The following is a 20,630-nucleotide window of genomic DNA, read 5'->3' on the forward strand; positions in this document are numbered from 1 at the left end:
GTGTCCTGAAGGCTCTGAAGGAAAGGGAAGCTGTGAGCAGGGGAAGGCTGCACAGTGGAGTGGGATGTAGTAATCCCCATGATGGGGGAGACCTGATGTCTAATTTTATTTTAATAGCATGCTCATCCTGAAACAGCATTTACTGTAGTTTTGTAACCTGTTTCCAGACCCAACAGGACTTGAAATTCAGCCAGTTTATGTTGCCTGCTGGTGGTGTTGGGTCTCATGCTGTCAATTAAGGACAGCCATTTCTTGTCACGAAGCAGCTGTCCTATTTTAAAACCATTTGCTATTAAGATTTTAAAGAAAATAATCCAATAAAGGTACTTTATTTTACCATCTTACTGTAAGAATTAAAATTGCACTGCCTTTGTACTAGATGAGTGTATCTAGCTTCATAGCACTCTTAAAGATTTTTTATGGTTCATTTCCACTCTTCCTGCTTTTTAGTCCCTTCCCTTCAGAGCAAAGCCCTCTTTAGTCTCTTACTTGAAGGACAGCAAACCACATTCCCCATCCCCTTGTTCTCTTTGCCCATTGCTGAAGCTGTGTAGCCTCAGGGCAAGGTCTCTGTTTTCTTCCTGATGCTCTACCCTGCTTGCTGTTTTGCTGGATCAGCATTCTTCATGGGCTTCTGGATTGCTGCCTCTCTTGTCCTGTGTCCCTGCTGCTGGGCTCTCAGCTCTGCCATGATCCTAAAGGGCACCTTCAGTTCTTTTCATCATTCAGATACTATTGCTTTTCTGAGGTGACTTTTGGTGTTCGGTTACAGCTTCACGTGAGTTTTCTTCCCATCTTTTTGCTATTTGTCACATTTTTCTGCTGTCCTCAGACCACTGCCATGACATCCACTCTTCCTATGGCTGAATTTTCCCCTAGCTCTGTTCTGTGTGACAGCAAGCCAGGTGAAGTTACACTGCTCAGAGGCCCCTGTTCTGTGGGTGCCTGCTCTCCTCAGTGAGTGATGCTCACTTGTATCACACTCTCATCAAGCTCTCCTGTTTCCCCTCCTGCTGCTGGCCCAGACAAGAACTCCACAGTGTTTCTGTGGAGTGACACTGCTCAGGTCTCTTTCGGGCAGGAACCCTGTGTTTGTGAAACAGCTGCCTCCTCTGCCTTTCCCCAGTCACACTCCTTCAGGACATTCATCTATCTTTCCATGTGGAAGCAGGCAGCTGGGTAGCTGAAAGGGAAAGTTTTGTCTGGCTGTAAACTGCCTCAGCTGGAACTATGGCAGATTTCTCATGGGAAAACTGAGTATGACTTAAGGAAAAGAGACCCTGTGTGACTGCCTGGGGAAGATCCAGAGTAGAACAGGCACAGCTTGAAGCTGAAGGAAGGAGACCATAAGCAAGCAGAAAGGATGAATTGCTTTCAGTGCCTCCTGCAACCCCTTCAGGTGTCTCAGGGGCTCTTGTGCAAATAGCACAAGTTGTATCTAAATAATTTTCCTAAAATGTCTTAATTCTCTGTATTTGGAAATGACCTCACAGCTTATTTCAATAAAACCCAACCATGAAGCTTAGAAGCCTTTGTGTACTCAAAGGAAAAAGTGAGAATGCCACAGCTCAGAGGCAGGGCCACCTCCTCCTCCAAACCCTTACCTTCTCTGCCTCCTCCTTAACAACTTCAGTAAAGATCAACTAATGCAGTACAGGTAACACTCCAGTTCTCTTCTGTTCCTGCCCTGTGTATCTGGGCTGGAACTGCAGCCAAGGAATGTTCATCCTATTATGCTGACTGGGAAAAGCAGCCACAGAGATGTAGCTGATTAATGGGAGTCATCAAACCCTACCTGGATATTCATTTACAGAAGAGCCTCATCAAATGCTGGGCTGCAATCCCAGGAGTTTGCCTCACTGTGAGCCATGTCCAGAACAGTGTGGCACCTCCAAAGGCTCAGTCTGTAATATTTTGACCACTCTTCTTTGCAACTTGCAACTGCTTGCTGGAATGGCCCCGAAGTGTTAAAAGTCACAGATGGGTCTGCAATCAAAGTTCTAGTTTACCTGGTGAAAAACACTCTTACCAACGGACAGAAGTAACATATTGCCTGCTCAAGTGTTCTGTCATTACCCCCTTGGTTTGTTGGTTATTTCTCTCCAGCTGAGTCAGAGGACATTACAGTTTGTCTCCTGGCTTCTGAGCACACACAAACCCTGAAATATCAAATGCAGCTGAGCCCCACTGAGGCTCACAGCCAAGACTCCATAACTGCAGTTCCTGCCCCATCCCTCAGTCCCACCCCCAAGCACAGCCCAGGATGTCCATGTGACCCAACGGCAGCTTTGGGGCTGCAAACCCTCCCAAGAACACAACACAGTACCCCTCTATTGAAGCCTTGTGTCAAAAGTGTTGAAATGTGTATAAGTTTTAATAAATGCAATTTAAGAACCTTCCCTTTATAGAGCTTTATTCATCTTTGGGTTTCACAACTGAGATTGGTATTCTATACAAGAAAAAAAATGGAAGTAGTTTTTACAAAGAAGATTTACAGTCTAGAATGCATTAAGTCTTTAACCCGCAAGACTACTTAAATATTCTTCTACACTTGGAAAATAAATGTTAAATGACACTTGAGAAACTATGGTTCCCTAAATATTTCTCATTTACAAGCAGATGTAACCAAGGAAGTGTTGCAACTTCACTGTGAGCACAAGCACGCCCCCAGCATGGGCCTCTGGACCTCTACCAGACCCCCACACTCCGTTTGGCTTCTTGCTTTGTTGTTTTTTAACAACTGACCTTAGCTATTCAGTGTACCGGCACAATTGTGAATGGTTTTAGGGGAAAAAATAATCCAATGTAGATGTTTGAGACACTCCTCAATTCTAAATATTTACACACACACAACCCCTCTTTGTACTTCTGTAAATTGATGACAATGAAACTAAACTTGTCAGCATCACATCTGTTAACATTTATTCTCTCAGAACAGACTAACATGACCCAAAATGTCACTCTCTTAGCAGCCTTCAGACACAACACGTGACCTACGTAACAAAAACCAACTAGCATCAACTACTGTAAACACAACTGCCAATGCAGCACTGCACACACCTTTTACCAGGTATTTACAACAGAACCACACCATTTACAAAATCTCTGGTTTCAAATGATAGAATTTAATTAAAAATACTTCTCAAGCTCAAAACCATTTTAATTTACTAGGATTCAGGAGCTCTTGGGGGATGAAGGTGTCATTTACTGTAAGAAGAAGTACAAACTGTAGATAACTGACCCTTTTTGCATTGTGTAAGTGAAGACACATCACAACAACAGGTCAGTTACTCCTCCAGAAGAGGAGCAAATCATGAAACAATTATATTTTACAAGACTATTTAGTAAGATCTAAACTCAAGACCAAATATTACTAATATAGCACACAGCCAGAGACAGAAGGGCAGCAGGCACCTTTCTATCAGTAACAATTCCATGTACAAATTCATCCCACATCCTGCTGTACTCCCAGACTCACCACTGCTTGTGGGAGAATCTGAGGCCTAACATGGAGCCCTCGTTACATTTTTATTCAAGTTCACCCTTAAAACTTTAGTCAAGGACAAAAATGCCAGATTAAAAACACAACTGCACTACCAAGGTTGCAGTTTTCCTAACAAGGTATCTGTCAATTTTGAAGGTCTTTTCCAGTTTTGTGTTTCATCAAGAGTTGTTGTAGTTTGGTGCTGAAGACATCCCAGAATTATACAACTGGATATTCTGGATATATTCTTTATGCAGACTTAGCTGTAACTACAACCTTACAAAAGAAGATCCAAAAAGAAAATCTTGTGTAAAAGTGAACTGAGAAGCCCATCTGAAATGTAAATGTATATAAACCATGTCCTGACAGTAACTCATCCATGCTTCAAAAACAGGGACTGTTGACTTTAATTTGGTTTTTGGTTTTTAGAAGTTCTCAAACTTCTAACAGCTCAGTGACTCCTAACAATGTGGACTTGGCCATTATTCTCAAGGATTTATGGGTTAAAGAAGTCTTTAAATTTGTTTCTTCTCAGAAAAAAAATGAACTTCTTAAATTTAAAAGTTGTTTAATATGCATTAGCTCAACAACTTAACCTTCCATCATGTTTTAAAATATATAAAGGATTAAAACATTCAGAAGCACAGTATTAGTAATGCCACCACCAGCAATATCTTGACCAGGAAAATTCCCTCACTATCACCATACCACATCCTGCACTTTGAAACTTACTGTACATTGTCATTTGGCATGGTTACATAATTTATTGCTTATTTACACAGGGTTGGGGGTTTGAGGAGTTACAAAAAATCATTCCGCTTCAAAGCTGAAAGATGAATGTGGGAATCACATCCTTCAGTCTAAGTAAATTCCTTACTACCAAAACAGTTTTGTGTCTGAGTAGTTCTGTGGGTATTTTTTGGAAGCCAGACTCCAAGTGGGGTGGGGGCTGCACATGGGCACCCCTGGCCTGGCACCTGACACGGTTCTTTCAGCAAATCCAGCTCAGTCTGCCTTTGTGCAGAGAGCCCAGTTAGCCAGCAGGGCACAGAGCACGTTTTACTTTAGGAGGGGAAAAAGTATATATATTACGTTTTTTAATATAAAAAGCTCTTAATAAAAAGATTAAAACTCAAGAGTCAACATTATATGAGTATCTATTGTTAAGATAACCGAGCAACAACCTGTTCCTGCTCGAGTTCATTAATGAATTGCACTACGTGCTAAAACTTCTACAAAATTATTAGCAGCATCATCTCTCACCATTCCTACACTGTCTCTAGAGCAGGTGCACCACGCACAGCTTCCTTTGCAGAGATGCTCAGAAGGTACCTCCTGGTAAACATTGTTAAGTGCATTACACAGACAACTTCTGCATCAGTTACTGTAACCAACTTAAAACCAGGTGCAAACCCAGTCAAAAACTCCTACTAAGTACTAATTCTAACTTTTCACAGCCTGTTCAAATACTAAAACTTGCCTATGTTCCTATATTTTACCTTCTTCAGTTGGTGCTGACTTTAAATGAATTTTCCAGCTTTTCCCAAAGTAAATTTTGTTCGACATTTTCCAACTCACAACTATGACCACAAATACATTTCTACACACACTGCTTGGTTTTTTTACTTCCTCATCCAACTTCACACAAATAGGAATTTTTACAAAAGATGAACAAAATTACAAGCTTTACAGAAAAGCAAAAGGAAATCCTAATGTCTGTAAAATCCTTAAAACATCCATCCATCCTTTGTTCCAGCAGCAGTCCTGTACACAGACAGCATGTATACATTAACCTGTAACGTGGATCTGTGGTCACACAGGTCACTTACAGCCAAGAGTGCTCCCACGAGGGCCCTCAGCACTGGGTGGTCCTTGCAGAGCAGCCACTCGGCAGTGACATCCCGGCCTGCAGTGCCTGCTCCTGCTCTCACCAGCTGGTGTGGAAAAAGGCAGGATTTGGGATCAGCATAAGGAAGTGTTGGGCACTTTCAGCAAACAGAGAATGGGACTGTGAATTCCAGTGGACAAGTGAGAAAGTCAACCTGAGACTCGACGCTCCCCTGAAAGCAGCAGCAGCTGCTCTGGGACAGTTGCAGTCCAAAACTTGAGTATTCTTCAATCACACAAAGTAAAGGTTTTTTTCCATTTCTCCTGATGTAAACAAACCATCCTATATCCACTGACTATTGTGCCCTAAGATGTACAATATCAGAAGTTATGGTCACAGGTGTTGCTATTAATTCTAAATGTAACTTACCCCCAGCCATCACTTCTGTAAGATTTAATAGCTCAGTCTAGTGGTTAAGTCAGTCATGTCTAAGTGCTGTTTTGCTAGCCAAGGCTACCACTACAAGAATCAGTAGTGCAAGGGCAAACCCCACCACTACAGAATGCTGAACTGGAATTTCTACAGTAACACACATAAATTTATCCATTTCTCCTTCCAGCACTGTATGTATTTACTGCCACACAGTTTGCTTATATTTTCCAACACCGTTGCATTTTGGTACACATTGAATGTGTTTGTTTTTTTACTCTTTTTTTTTTTTTTTTTTGCTGCTGTAACAGTCAGATCTGTTAAAGAGATTTATGTAAGTAGCATGAATGGGGGCAGTGCAACGAGCAATAGTATCTATAGTTTTCCCTTAGAAAAAAACACTCACTAATGCTGTGTTTAAAATTGTCCCTATTTAAAAAGTAAAAACAGCAGTCCATTGGAAAAAAACCAACAACATCTACAAACTAGGTGTTCCTATAGACAAGGATGAGGAACCAAAGCTTTGAAGGTCTCAGTGCTTCTTTATTCACACAGGAATATTAGCTAGCTTCTGTCCCAAACCTCAATGCACCAGATCAGAATGACTGGCACTCAGAGCTCGCGAATCTGTCAGACAATTATTTCGTTCCTGTGTGAAGGGGAAAAAAACAAAGAAATTAAGCAGATGTCCAGATAGTTCAAGCAAACAAACAAAGTACCAGTTTTAACAAATGGGAACATAAGGAGCTACTGAGAAGCATTCATGCTGGACAGGGGGATGCTTTCCAGAGTCCAATAAATATATTTTTCCCCAATTTTTAACTAGCAACACTATAAAGTATACACAGCCTTACAATCCAGCCTAAGCCCTCTCAGAAATGCAAGAGCCCATTTATGGGAATTGCCATGGGTATCGACAGTGGAGGGACCACAAAAGTTCACATGAAGAAAGAACTGATTTTACTACTGCATTGTACACACCAACATAAACCCCTCCTCTGGAAGGGGCACACACGGGGGATCCATCCAGTCAGGGGCACCTGGGACACGGCTCTTGGACACCCTTAGCATTGCTGCTGCAGAGAATTGTGCTTTACTCTGGACTTATTTTGGCTGAACTTCACCCTGAGCAAAGTTTTGCTCACACTTCAACCACAGAGAACTCTGCAGCACACTCGTTAGGGATCACACAGCTCCAGCACCTTTAACTGAGGAGTACAAGAGCCAAGGTTGGGGCTTTCCTGCTGCTGCTTTAGGACACATGGTGATGAAGATCCTCACCTACAGTTTTGTTAGTAGAGAAGCAACTTTTTCTTCCTAAAATTAGTAGCAGTTACTGTATTAGTAAAACACACAGTGGTGTTTAGAAGAACACTGCTCACTCATTTGACAATTTAAACAGTGATTTGTTAGGTAAAAACAGGCAATGAGGAGTAGCACTTGGGCATACCATGAACAGCTAAGCAAAATCAGGTTTTGTATTAGCAGAAGCACAACACAGATCAGACAAACTTTTGAGACTGCTCCTGTGCCACATCAGAAACAACTGAAGTGTTTATAAGGGCACCTGGTAACAATACAGCAGTTACAATGACAGGGCTCTTTGCAATAAATGGGCTGAAGTAAAAAAATATGGAAAATATTGGGCTTTAACAGTTTTTTCATTTTTAAGCTGCTTTTATAATAATGTAATATTCCATAAGCTTTGTATCCACTGCAATGGAAGTCCAAAGCCAGAGACTGCTTGGTATCATAAAAGCCAATGCTCTTTCCTGACTAGACTTGAATCCTTTTTTAAAATCAATCATAATTCACTACAGAGAATGATGACTTAAGCACAGCCTTCAAACACCTTACTGAAGTAGGATCTTACAATCACTGTGAGGTTGTTGGTTCATCATTTATCACACTCTTTTTTTATCCCAAACCCTACTAGCAGTATTTATTTTTTCAAGAGTATTGTAGGGCTTCTTACTTGAAAATGATCTTCAGTAGCCTTGCCACCCATGTTAAGAACATTCAGAGAACTGGCACGCTTCATGCTGCAACCAGGACAGTGAACATGCAAGGATAAACTGATCAGAATGGCTGAAAACTACAGCTCTAAAAACACAAGTACAACAACGAGCAATGCACAGTGAAGGGAGTGGGAACAATACCTCAAAACTGATCTGAGGCACAGCCTTTAAGGTAACAACTACAGAAGTTCAAATAGATTTGCACTCACTTCTAATTACATATAAACCCCCCTGAAATTACAAGATCCTTGCCGCTTAAAACTTTTCAGGCAACTGATCTGACTCAATATCTCAATTTTTAAAGTGCATCAAATTAATGCAGCAACTTACACTGAGTTTTAATTAATTAATTTTCAGTTTCAATTTTGTGTGGCTTCTTATAAAAGCATCAAAACAGTCAAACAGTTTAGGAAAAAACATCTGAAACATAAGTTTGTTGTGTAGGCAGCATTTACCTTGAAAAGGCTACAACAAAAGTTAGTTTGGACTTCTGCCTCATTTAGTTAAGTCTTCAGAATAAATTTTTAAAAGCATTTTTAAATTATTTAAGTATTTCAAAGTGAAAGGAAATAAGATGGTTGCTGCTGTTAACTTTGGTTGTGCTTTTGGCTTTACAACACTCCAAGCAGGTAACAAGCCCCCTGGAATACAGTATGGAAAGCAATAGAAGAGGGGAAAAAAATTCATCACCTACCCAGGATCTACTGACAGTCAAAATACCACTGCATTAACTGCAGTATCTGCTGCTGTTTCAAATGAAGATTAATAATTTACCTACATTTCTCAAATATAGACCAAATTTAACATAAAATATTTTCAAGTGTGCGGCATGAAATTCATGATCAGCCCTAAGATTCCTGTCATGGAATGTCTGATATCCTTTACACCAGTGCCTGTCCATTCCTCAGAATATTCTGCATTTCCTCTGATTTTTCACAAGCTCTTTAACTATTTCAGAACTAAATGAGGGCTTTGAATACATTATTTGATGAACTGATCACAAGACAATGAGCCCTAACCCTGCAGTGCTACCTGCAGCTTGGGACACTGGCTAAAGCAAACTTTCCAATGCCTTCCATGGCATGGAAACATGGAAAGGTTTATCCACACAGAGCACTTTAGTTATTAACCAGATTTTCTTTCTACTGAAGCAACACTGCTAACAGTCAAAGCACGAGTTTTGAATACTTTGGGAAAGCAAAAGCTGAGCAGGACAATGAGCCAAACCACGGGGCAGCAGCTGGCACACAGCACAGCCTGGCTGGGTCTCCCCAGCACTAAATCTGGGTGTTTCCAAAGCCAGAAGCACACACAATTTAAAATATCTGACATGAGTGTTAGCAACAACAAAGCGAGGACTCATGCATGGTGTACACCTCTCATTTATTCAAGGAAACAGGTACAACAGGGGTTATATATGGAAATCAAAGGAAGTTAATCTGTAAAACAAACAAAATGTTACAGTAAACTCTCCAAAAGAGCACAAAGGTTTATGGAAAACATTCCAGGGAAACAGAAAATCCATCAGTAAAAGTTCACACTGGTATTTTAGGTTCTTGCTAAAGTGCCAATTAAAAAAAAAAAAAAATCATACCTGAGATACTACTTTATTTGTGGGTTGGTCTTTTATTTGTTTGGGTTTGTTTAAATTTACATTTTTAAGAACTTTAAGTCTGGGAATTGCACGTTTAGCTCCCTCCATGTTACAAACATGACTCCACAAAGAACATGCAGGCTTTTTTTTTTGGTGCATAAATAAGAGCAATAATGAAAGCTTGGGGTTTTTTTTAGATTAGAAATCTCAACTGTTCTGCTGTGTGGTCAATATTTTTGAAGTGAAAAAAAATAAAGAACACTAATTAATCAGAGTTAAATTATTACAGAACTGAATTCTGAAACCTGATGAAGAACTGATACCTTCCTTCAGGTATTGCATGCTTCAAAGACCAGTTTTAAGATACTTATTTGTCAAAAAGGCATTTGCAGGATTGTAAAGAAACAATTTCCCTGATGAGTTTTCCATTTTATTATCTTGAACCTTCTATATCAAGTAACAACACAGACTCTAAGTCCTTCCTTCATCCTGTGAGTCATTGTTATTCAAGTATTTCTCAGTCAGTGCTCACACCAGCACTGTCAATTCCTATGTAGAGAAGCAGAGTATAAACAAGAGGTGTACATCAAGTTCCAAGTAAAGCCTTCCTCAAGACACAGGCAGGGAATGCCCTGTTAAGGAGGGAGGCACAGAAGTGTTCTAGCTAAAGTGGCTGCCTTCACAGCAAGGAAGATTTATATGTGTGCTATGTCTGTATTGAAATATTCAGTTACCAAACACACTAAAACCCAAAGGTCTGCATGGTAACAACTCAATATGCCTTTTGCTACACTTAGAGGAAGAAAAAAGAATTAATTCTATTCACTAAAGTGTCTTCTTAAAATGAAATCAAAATGATTTCTTTGAATATCAATATGTAAGCCATGCTTTATGACCTACAAGTCTGGTGTTTTAATACCAGAAATCTCTGCATTTGTTATTAAAACCAGCTAATATAAATCAGGATTTAAAAACTCTATTTATTACAAGAACAGAAATTAAAGTATTTATTGTTCTATATACTGAAAGTGCCTATCTACAGAAAAGCCTGTCAATGTAATACACTTATTGCAGATTTTAAGAATAAATTATTCCTTGAGAACTGTGGTGACATCAAAAAACAAGATGATTTTGTCAGAAAGGGAAAGCAAGATCCTGCTTTGCTTTCAATTTTGTCTCATGTTAATGCCTTCATTTGAGGAAATCTCATCTGGTGCTACAGACCCCAGAGTGTAACTCATGTTAGCATGGGAGGAGGACTCTGGTCAGGTAACACAACTCAGGTGCAGACAGTAACAAGGCAGGTGAGTTCTCACAGGCACTGCAAAGCCTGTTTTAATCTTCAGTTTAATATAATCTTCAGTTGCATGTAAGCATTTTCTACACCTATAAACATGGAATTACTTTACCTGCAGAAAGAGCTAGATATAAATACTACAGAGAATAAGGACTAAACCTCCTGGCTTTTGTGAAACTGAAAACCTTTCCATGTCCCACAGAAATGAGGAGAAAATGCTAATTTAGCTATGGATAAAAGTATCTATTCATACAACAATACACCTGAACTATGATGTATGAACTCTGGACAGAACTGAATAGAAAGAGAAATACAAAGTATAGAACTGCTAATTCTGAAGAAAGAGAAGGAAATCTCCCTTTTATTCATTCTATTTTGGCTTCCCTTTGTTTGTTTTCCCTAAAGCATTTTACATTTACACATTTCAATCTTCTAACCTTGTGCTTTCCATAGTTTATTCCCAACCTCTTATGTCAGAGGTAGTTCTTAAAAGATGGATCAATACATGCAAAGGAATTTTGACCTTCAATTCTATTCAGTGCCTTCAACACCAAGTGTTTGGCAGTGAAATTTTAAGTAACAACTCTAAAATTCAGATCAGGCTGAATTTGAAACCGATATGCAAGGAAACTAATTCTACATGTACTGCTGCTGTACTTAATGTTTTACAACCATAAAAACTATAAGACAAAACTTCAGTGGAGCACTTCCAGAAACACAGTGAGACCCTGCCTCCAGGTCACTGTCTTAAGTAGTACCAACATCATCATCATTATCATCTACATTACTCAGATTCAGCTGCTCCATCAGAAGCTACCCCAAGCTCTCCAATACAACTGTTTTAAAGCACAAGTTCACACTGCCAGTTTTCTGTCAGCTAAATCAGTTGCAGTTTTACACAACAAGGGCAAAAAGCCCTGTAAAATTGACTGCAATTGTGTTGGGCTTGAGGGGAACACCCAGAAGTGCCACTGTGAAAAGTAGCAGGTGCATTTTAACATTTCAACTTCTCTGCAGCAGCCATTAAGTGATGACTGATTTTATGGATTTATTTAGAATTATTACATACATTCAAATCCATCATCATATGGTTAAATTAGGAAGAGTGAGCAGTCAGACTCAGTAAATGTGGATTTTTACCAGACTTCATTAGGGCCAAAATATTAGTAAGATAACTAAGATAACTAAGCTCAAGTTTTTCAACATTCTCCTCTGCTCTCTGCATCTGAGTTTTCCAAAAATAGAAACCAAGGGGGGCTTCAGTTGGTAATCCTCTTTATGCTCACAGCAATATATAAAGCTATAGCAACAATATATCAAGATACTAAACTATATCAAGAATGTTAGTTACAGGTTTAGTGTATTCAGGCTTTTACTGTAAAAACCAGAAACATTTATTATTCTCCACTGCTGTGTGGAAAGAATAATTTTGCAGGTAATTAACATGTATTAGTAATTCTAATCTTCAAGTAGGTAAAGCAGCAAAAAGAAAAAATAATTATTTCTAATAGAGTTAATTCTTACATGGAAATATAAATCCTCAGACGTTACAGAACTTACAATGGAAGTTTAAGAAGTTATTTCCTATTTTATTTTTCTCTAAGATATAGCTGTGTATGATATGCATTTGGCTAAGCAGGGAAGGGGACACTGCCCTAGGAGCTACCCTGGGCTACAGAGGGGCACAGAGAGAGGGACAGCAGCACAGCCAAGAACAGAGAAGGATTTACCCTGGGTTCTTTGGTTCACTGTCCCGGGAATTTCCTCCCTTCAGCTTCCTAACCAGCTTCTCGCTGCTGCGCCTCAGGGAGGCTCGGAGCTTGCTAAAGGAGCCACTGCGCTTTAGGGATCCAGTGCCATCCTGAAAGAAACCGGACACACGTGAAACTGCAGGAGCTTGCTGCCCTCCCCCAAGCCTGGACTGAAAACATTTCAGTGATGAATTACTACTTTTTAATTGCTATTAATACATACTCATACTATATTTACCTAAACATGTAATACTATATAGCTACAACTTTAACAAAGCAAGAGTTCCTTCCAAAATGTAAAAGAAATTTCTAAATGTGAAGACATGCCCAAGCCACAATTCATCATTAATAAAACCCCCCCACAGTAGTCCAACAATTCACCACCAGCATTTCATATGAGCACACCATGGTTAACAGAGTACAAGCCCCAAGCAAAAGCAGTCCATCAGTCTAAGAAAAAAAACATGATTTGTTCTAAATATCTACATTACTTGCAAACATGTTTAATTAATGCTAAAATCCATAAACAAAAATATTTCTGATAAGAAATACTTATAGTCAAACTCCTGTGCTTAGTTTTTAATTTTTACCAAAAAAAAGTAAACCACAATGGAATTAATTTTTCATATATTGCATTCATGTTTTAGACTGCTGTGCTGACTCAGAAAAACTTGCAAGAGTGACCACAATCCTAGTTTTAAACGTTTTTGCTCTTACAAAACCCCAACAGTTTAGTAAGATGAGAAGTGACCACTTCCTACTCCACAGAAAACCTATGTGATTATGAAAGAAGAGTTGAAAAAGAAAAAAGCACTACTAAGCAAAGACAGACACCTGAGTTGGAGTGAGTTTATTAGAAGTTAGAAAGACAAATACACAAATCACTGAACACCAAGATTAGTAGAGAAAAGCGTAATTGCCAAAATCTCACACAAAGACTAAACAGCAATGCTACTTTAGAATAATTGTAAGTGAAGACATCCAGAGTTCCATATTGATGTTAACCATATAATAGGTCTCTAAATACATCTTAAAGCACTTGGAGAACATGCTTTACTTTTACGAGTTTGGTTTTTCTCCTGTAAAGATCACCATCATGCCATTTCAATAATACCTTGTGTGATACTTTTAACTACCTTTATTCCATAGTGAACAGCTACCTATAAAGGTCATTGTTACTTGTTTGGCTTTTTTACTAATGTATTACACAGCAAATGGTTGTAATAACATTTGGTATGACTAGATACATATCTGGCAAAGCTACACAGGTACAGAAATAGAAAACCAAAAACGACACCAGCACTGAAGGAATGGCCAGTTTACTGGGAAGTGTAGCTCTGACAAGAATCTTAAGGGGTTTGCTAAAACACAGCAGTCAGTACTGAAGAGAGAAGTTAAAGCTTGAAGATGGTGCACGCCCGTCATGCAGGAGACAGTATAAGAATCACAAAAGGCATCTAGGCCTGTCAGAAATGGAGAGAGAAAAACTGAATCAAACTGTTGGGAAAAATTCAACAGTTTTCAATTTTGAACAGTTAGTTTACAGTATTTCTAGGTCATGTTCAAAACTTTTTTTTTTTCCAGAGTAACTATTTGGACAGCCCTTAAGTACAAGGTGCAGGCCCTTGCAATTACCAGAACCTACATCTTTATGCAGTTTCACCTACACCACTGAGATGGGACTGACAAATGAGCATGACTGATGCTGTGCATTCAAGTTAGAATTTGTATAAAATATAAAATACCTTTAACAAGAAATAGCTTTGTCGTTATATTTCATAAGCAAAGAAAAAAAAAGATTTTTTTTCAGCTGACGTTAACACAAAAAAAAAAAAAAAAAAGAAAAGAAAAAATAATAGAGCAAAGTGCATTCATTTCAGCTTTAACTTCTGTCAGGAATTTTCCTTGAAACAAAAGTGCAAGAAGAAAGAGGTCTTCACCTAACCTCCAGACAAAATTCTCATCATTCCCTTAAGGAATTCGAATCCAACTGGTGTCGGTCACTTCACTTTCACAAGTATTTTTAGAACATATCTGTGTTTGTGTCTATATATATAATCCAAGTGGGATTTTCTCTACTGTCCCTAATGCAGTGAGGGGCAGCTGAAAACAATGTACCTTTAAAATAAACTGTGCTTCAACTTGCACACTTTTCATTCTTTGTGCAAGTACAGAGGCCATGACTGATAGGTTCATGACACCTGTCTTGAGAGCCTTTACCTCTAACAACTGGAATGAATAGTAATTAAAACTATCACTGGAAATGGCAAAATGCCTTGCTACCAAGTGATTAGAAGATCTAAATCTGAGTATTTATGTTTCAAACTAAATTACATATGTTGTTCACAACTTAAAGACAGAATTCAGCTTTGCAGGATTGCATAAACTAAAGTCTACATTCCAGCCAGGAGTATTAAATCAGTGAAAAAGCTCATTATTCCTGTGGTTTGCCATCAGGAGTACTAGAGTAGTGAAAATAATCCAAAGGCAAGACGAATTTGGAGTATAACTCTATACAGTAAACCTAACTAGAACAGTAGGAATAAGGAGACAAGCTTTTGGGTACTTCAAATCTAAAATAAAAATATCAAACTGTCTGACACTTATTTAAACAAGAGTAACTCTCCTCTGTGGTAGTGAAATCCATAGTTTTCCCTTCACACCTGAAGTGCACTTACATGCCCAAAAGCCTGTGTCTCTGAAGCATATGGCTTAGAGTTATGGACAGACAATTCTTCACACTACAAACATTATAATAAGTAATACAAAGATTTTCATCTGCCCGCAGCAGGCTGCCAGATCAGTCTAAAAAAATGCCAGTTACAGGTACTCACTGTTATTTTTTATATAAAAGTATAGTAAGAGATCAAAGTCTTGGCCTTCCCACCTTAGATTTTTAAGAACAAGTACTTCCTTGCATTTTCAAGCATCTTCTGCTCACTTTAACTCATGAACTTTAGAAGTGACATGAAAAGATGCACTTAAATGTGCCTGTTTTAATAGTGACTGGCTGATATGCTTCAATAGATAGTTCTGTTCTTTTGGAAGAGTGTAAGATATTGCATAAAAGCCTACAATGCTTATTATGGATTACATTACATATGGAAGGCACTTAATTACATCTTCTGACAGAATTTTGTTGAGTTTGACTCACTGCATACTCCACCTATTCTCTCAGTGTCAGCTTGACCACTTCAAAAGAATTTAAATGGAAAAGGCCTCTCTTCAGGCTCTGCAGACACAAATAAAAGATCCTACAACACTTCATGAATCAGAGTATTTTGTCTGGAGGGAACATACAAGGGTAAAAAAAACTACAGAATATAAAGAAGAGGAAAGAACATCACTGAGATAGAAACACTTGCAGGGGGAGGGAGAGAGAGTTGCCCACTTCACGTAGAACATGTAATACAAAATGCCTTCTCTTAAGAAGGAGGAAAAAAGAAATAATGAAGATGAGAATGAAGTAATGCCACTTCAGCACACTAAAAATGAAGTCTGCTTACCCTGAGATGTCAAAATTTAGTTTTTCAGACCAGCAAATTTATCACTGAGTTTGATTCAAATATTGACCTAGAAATACTGCTTTTCCCCAGGAGGCCCTTTCCATCCAAACCCTGCATGCATTAATGACTATAACAGAAAAAAGTTTAATACATTTAGAATATACAGTCATGCAAAGTGTAGTGAAAATTAAGGGAGGAGTACAGTACACAGTTCTAATGCTGGATGGGTAAAATGAGAATTAAAAAGAGAGTTATTCAACCTGACTTTGGCTTTATTAATGATGCAGTATTAATTCACAATAGATGCTGATTGACTGTCTTGGCACTGAGAACACCAATGCCAAGAAAACAGTAATAAAGAGACAAAAGCAAAGATGGAAAGAACATTCTCCTTTAAGACTAAAGAACTATATATTTTCTCAAGGTTGCTTTGGAATGCTAAGTTTCGTCTCATGTGGCTTACAAAAAGATGGGGAGAAAAAGATTGCTATTGTAAGAGAAATGAAGCTTCAGAACCCTCAGTCTTGCAAAGTAGGCTACTTCCCCTCCCATACAGCAAAAGCAACATCACTTTTATAATCTAAGAGAGTATTTTCAGCAGAACTGCAGCTGGGAGTTAGTTAAGAGTGCAGTATGTATCCCATTGCCAGCAATGGGATAAAGCATGAGAAAGCTGGTGACAGACACAAACTACATAAGCCAGGTAATAACTGAAAGCTTGCACTATCCTTCAAATTAAAGGAAAACAATGGAACAATGGTTAGAAAAATGCACATGTAATCACATTATATATATTATATATATATATATAAAATATGTATGTTTTCACTTTATGACAATCAGTGTAGCAGAGTGAAGCCAATATATGGGAAATGAATAGGAACAAGCCCTGGCTCCAGACAGATTTTAGTATGGGAAAGTCATGAAGTCACCATCACATTGTTATGTGATGGCACTGTCTCTTAAAATGGACTGTATAGCAGATTGGAAAGCAGGGTAAGGAGGAGATTAGAATTATTTTAGTGTTAGAATGGTCATTTTAATTTACTCTGAAACTGCTAACACTCGGTATATTTCCATAGCAAATGGTTTTTGCGATTCCAACTGATGGAGTATCTTTTAATTAAGCATTTAAATTATAAGCAAATATAGCACCAAAAGGAAAAAAGCAAAAGTGAGTTAATTGCAAGAATATTTCTACCAGTAAAAACAAACCACTGACAAGCAATTGTACACCAGACCACAACCAGGACACTCAATCAGCATTACACGACTCAGCCTTGGATACAACTGCTTGGGATTCTTGCAGAAATGTCACCATACGGGACAGCAACAGAAAGGATGTCTTAAAAGACTGTTTTAAAATATTATGAGTTTTTTAGCATTATGATAGACAGAATGTTATTCTTTGTTTCTTAATTGAATCTGCAAAATTAAAAAATACAAGGTAGATGAAGCAGGGAACCCCTGAAAGCAGAGCAGGCTGGTGAGTGGCAGCCCTAGTTGTGAGGTGATGACTGCCTGGGCTGTTGTGTCCAACTGTGTACTGTACTTACCCCGTTCCACTCTACGCTCATACTCACTTCCTCGCCGCCATCAGGGCCGCTCTCGTACTTTACCACATCCACGTTGAGGCTCTCCCTGCTCCGCCGCTTCTCCGTGCTCTCAGGGTCATTCAGCACCTCGGCCACTCTCTGTTTGTGAACATTGTCAAGACCCTGAGAATTTGATAGAATGGGAAGAGGCTTTATCTTGTTACAAGCTCTGTTCATCTCCAACTTACACGTGACAACCGTGCCGAGCAGGAAGTAAAACTGACCCACAATTCCACCAGTCCAATTCTGCTTTCACAGAGCAGCTGAGTTGCCCTTTCTAAATTTCAAGGATCAACACAGCATGAAGTGAACAGTTTAGCAGCTTGACAATTCACTGACTTGCCGTAAGTCCCCACTGAAACTGTAATATCTATCCCATTAGTTTACAGAAGTAACAAAAGGTTTCTGTTAGTCAGTTGTATGCAGCAACTGAACATTTTTAATCCTGACACTCCTTATTAAAAATAGAACAGAACAATTGGCAAAGGAGATATCCAGCACAACTTCCCCATTTTCCCCCAGCTACAGTCTGTTTCCCAGGACAAGCAGCCAATTAATTGAGGACTGCTGGCCAACACAATGTTTTCTGCTCTTTCATCTTCCACATAATTTCACCCCTAGTTTGAATCATGTCCCCAGTACATGGTGCCACTGCCCTAACAATTAACCAAACTGCAAGTGTTAAGATGTATCAGTTTATATTCAGTTCAGTCTGAAATCAGAGGGTAACCAGGCACTGAAAGTTTCTATATTCTGCATACAGGAAGTTGAAAATCTGCATGGCCACAATGCTGAAACATCATTAAGGTGAATTTTCATACTTGCCTGTTTACGAGATCTCATTGCTGCCTCTTCTAATGTTTCAGCAGCTTCAAATTTGCCCTGTCGTCTGTAAAGTGCCCCAAGGTTCTTTAAAGTAGTTGTTACTGTTGGACTATTGAAAGAAAAGAAAAATAACTCTATGTGAAATATATATTCACACAGAAACTTTTCTCAATTCACTAATAAAAGCTTAAATTAATGTAGTGCTTATCATATTTTTGTAATAATTTATTCTTGCTTGAAATGCACTATTCTGTACTTCATGTACACACAGTAACCTGCTGGCCCCTTTCAAAGTGTATCAATGTCTCTGCGATCAGCCAACATCCCTGAAACTGAAATGCCAAAACCTTGTGCTCCTCAGCTGCACCTCAAGGTGAAAACTTAGCTCTAGATGAGCATATCCAACTGAATGATTGTGCAGCTTCCAAAAAAAATGCTTATTCATGCATAGAGACACCATTAGAGACCACATGTAGCACGTGTTAGTCACAAAACTAATTAACAGCTTCTTTCATCAGCTTTTACTTAACACCTATTTGCAGTTCCTACACATTGCAATGTGCTTGAACAACAAAAGCAAAAAAATTGCCCATTTCATTAACAAGTCTCACAAAAAAGACATTTTTGTTTCAATGGCACAAAATTAGCTCAATCATAGTATTTTTGAGCGAAGTTCTGCCCCACTAACAACAGAGAAAAGATCTCCTCATGCATCAGAATGAACAAGTACATGAAAAACAAACCAATAAAATGTATTGTACACAGAACTCAGGATAGGGAAAGAAAGAGATTTCAACAGTACAAGGGCTCTGACTCTTGTTAAACATGAGCATTCAAATACTCAATAAACAAAAATTCCTCACTATCAGTACTAGTTGCAGGTTTTTTCATACACTTCATCACCTACATGTTAAAAAAGCTGCAGTAATGGAACAAAATTAGAGCAAACAAAAAACATTTCACTAACTATAATCCAAAGTTGAAATCCTTGCTTCTCTTTTTTCACTTTAAATACACACTGTCATTCACACAACTGTATTCTTGAAGATTTAGAAACTCATGCAATGCTTAGTTGTGGCAGTTTAGCTTTGTTTTCTTGTGTCAGCCAGGTAACTGAAGGTGCAGTTATTTGCAGTCTCATTTTTGGCCCTCTCCAGAGACCTTGCAGGGGCAGGGAGTGGTACAGAAGGAAAGGTCACCTACACTGCCACCCGAAGGACTGCCAAGAACACACCTGGGGCAATTTTATGTCACTTACTGGATCTAACCAGCCCCGAGTAAAAGCAGCCTCAGGACTTGAAAACTGCTGCTGTATTCCTGAAAACCAGTCTTAGGCCTGGAATTTTAATCACTTTAGTTTTTATAGTCCTAACCAAGGAGTTGCTTTGGTTCCATTTTCAAAAGTGCTTTAATCTGTGACACTGAGAATTAATGAGTTGTTTGTCCTGTGAAGAAATTACTCACCTATCAACTTTGCAAGCTTTGTACCAGCCACCATATTCTCCAAAAGATGTGCCATCTTTTTGCTTTCCCTAGAACAAAGGTATTGTTGAAAATAAAAAGTCTGATTTGCAACTTAAACAAATACAAGTTCCAAAAAATATTTATGACAATGGTCTTACTTTGCATTCTTCCCTCTCTTCTGCATGCATCCAGATAGGCTTATTTTCATCTGGTGAGACAAAAAAAGTATTTTGTAGAAGAACAAAACTACAAGGTGTTGATTGTTTGATTTTCACCACTCTGAAATGAAGCTGAGAACCAGGGAATTATACTACTGCCACAAAAAAAAAAAAACAACAGCCCTTACTGTCCATACTACAAGCAGCAGATAAATAAAATATACACCTCTTTTACAGTTTTACAATTCTGTCTCCTTTTCTTATCTGAACTTAGAAACAGTTACTTCTGAGAAGCTTTGAAGTCAGTATATACTGCCACCCATTTGTCATGTGTCTAGTTCTGAGCTAGAAAACATGAATTTATTTCTTTTATCCTAACAACTACTTTGACATCTACTAAGTGGCGCATATGCTACTGCCATGGAATGCAGAGAAAGTGCTTTACTGGGATTTTTAGTTTATAAAATGCACATGACTTCAATGTACAGTGTAATTCTCAATTTAAAGGTATTTTCCCCATTCTTTAAATATGCTAATGGAGAGCTTGCATTAACAATGTCTTTATTTATGTCACTAAAATCCTGCATTGACTTTTTCCTGTGACTGGGAAATTATGTACATTTTTCTGCCTCTATAAAAATACCAAAGTTGGGTTTATTGGGGTGTAAGATATATTAGGCC

At 38.5% G+C, this 20,630-nt stretch overlaps 1 protein-coding gene across 7 annotated transcripts in view; it reads right to left on the bottom strand.

Moving 5' to 3' along the window:
* Positions 1-2,396: 2,396 nt before the first annotated feature.
* The window catches only part of KLC1 (kinesin light chain 1), a 45,544-nt gene continuing 27,310 nt past the window's right edge, over positions 2,397-20,630 (bottom strand). Inside the window, exons 10-16 of one of the 7 annotated variants that reach the window (XM_021528898.3) lie at positions 19,950-19,999; positions 19,792-19,859; positions 18,328-18,436; positions 17,464-17,601; positions 12,381-12,511; positions 7,717-7,783; positions 2,397-6,390 (exon numbers count right to left, since the gene is read on the bottom strand). In XM_021528898.3, coding sequence (XP_021384573.2) covers positions 6,325-6,390; positions 7,717-7,783; positions 12,381-12,511; positions 17,464-17,601; positions 18,328-18,436; positions 19,792-19,859; positions 19,950-19,999 — 629 coding nt within the window. In that variant the 3' untranslated portion in view covers positions 2,397-6,324. Of the gene's footprint in view, positions 6,391-7,716; positions 7,784-12,380; positions 12,512-13,236; positions 13,865-17,463; positions 17,626-18,327; positions 18,437-19,791; positions 19,860-19,949; positions 20,000-20,630 lie in introns of those variants that run through there. The other 6 variants (XM_021528899.3, XM_021528897.3, XM_021528900.3 and 3 more) reach the window with 6 other exon arrangements.

This window comes from Lonchura striata, chromosome 6 (genome assembly GCF_046129695.1).
Source record: "Lonchura striata isolate bLonStr1 chromosome 6, bLonStr1.mat, whole genome shotgun sequence".
NCBI classification, from domain to species: domain Eukaryota; kingdom Metazoa; phylum Chordata; class Aves; order Passeriformes; family Estrildidae; genus Lonchura; species Lonchura striata.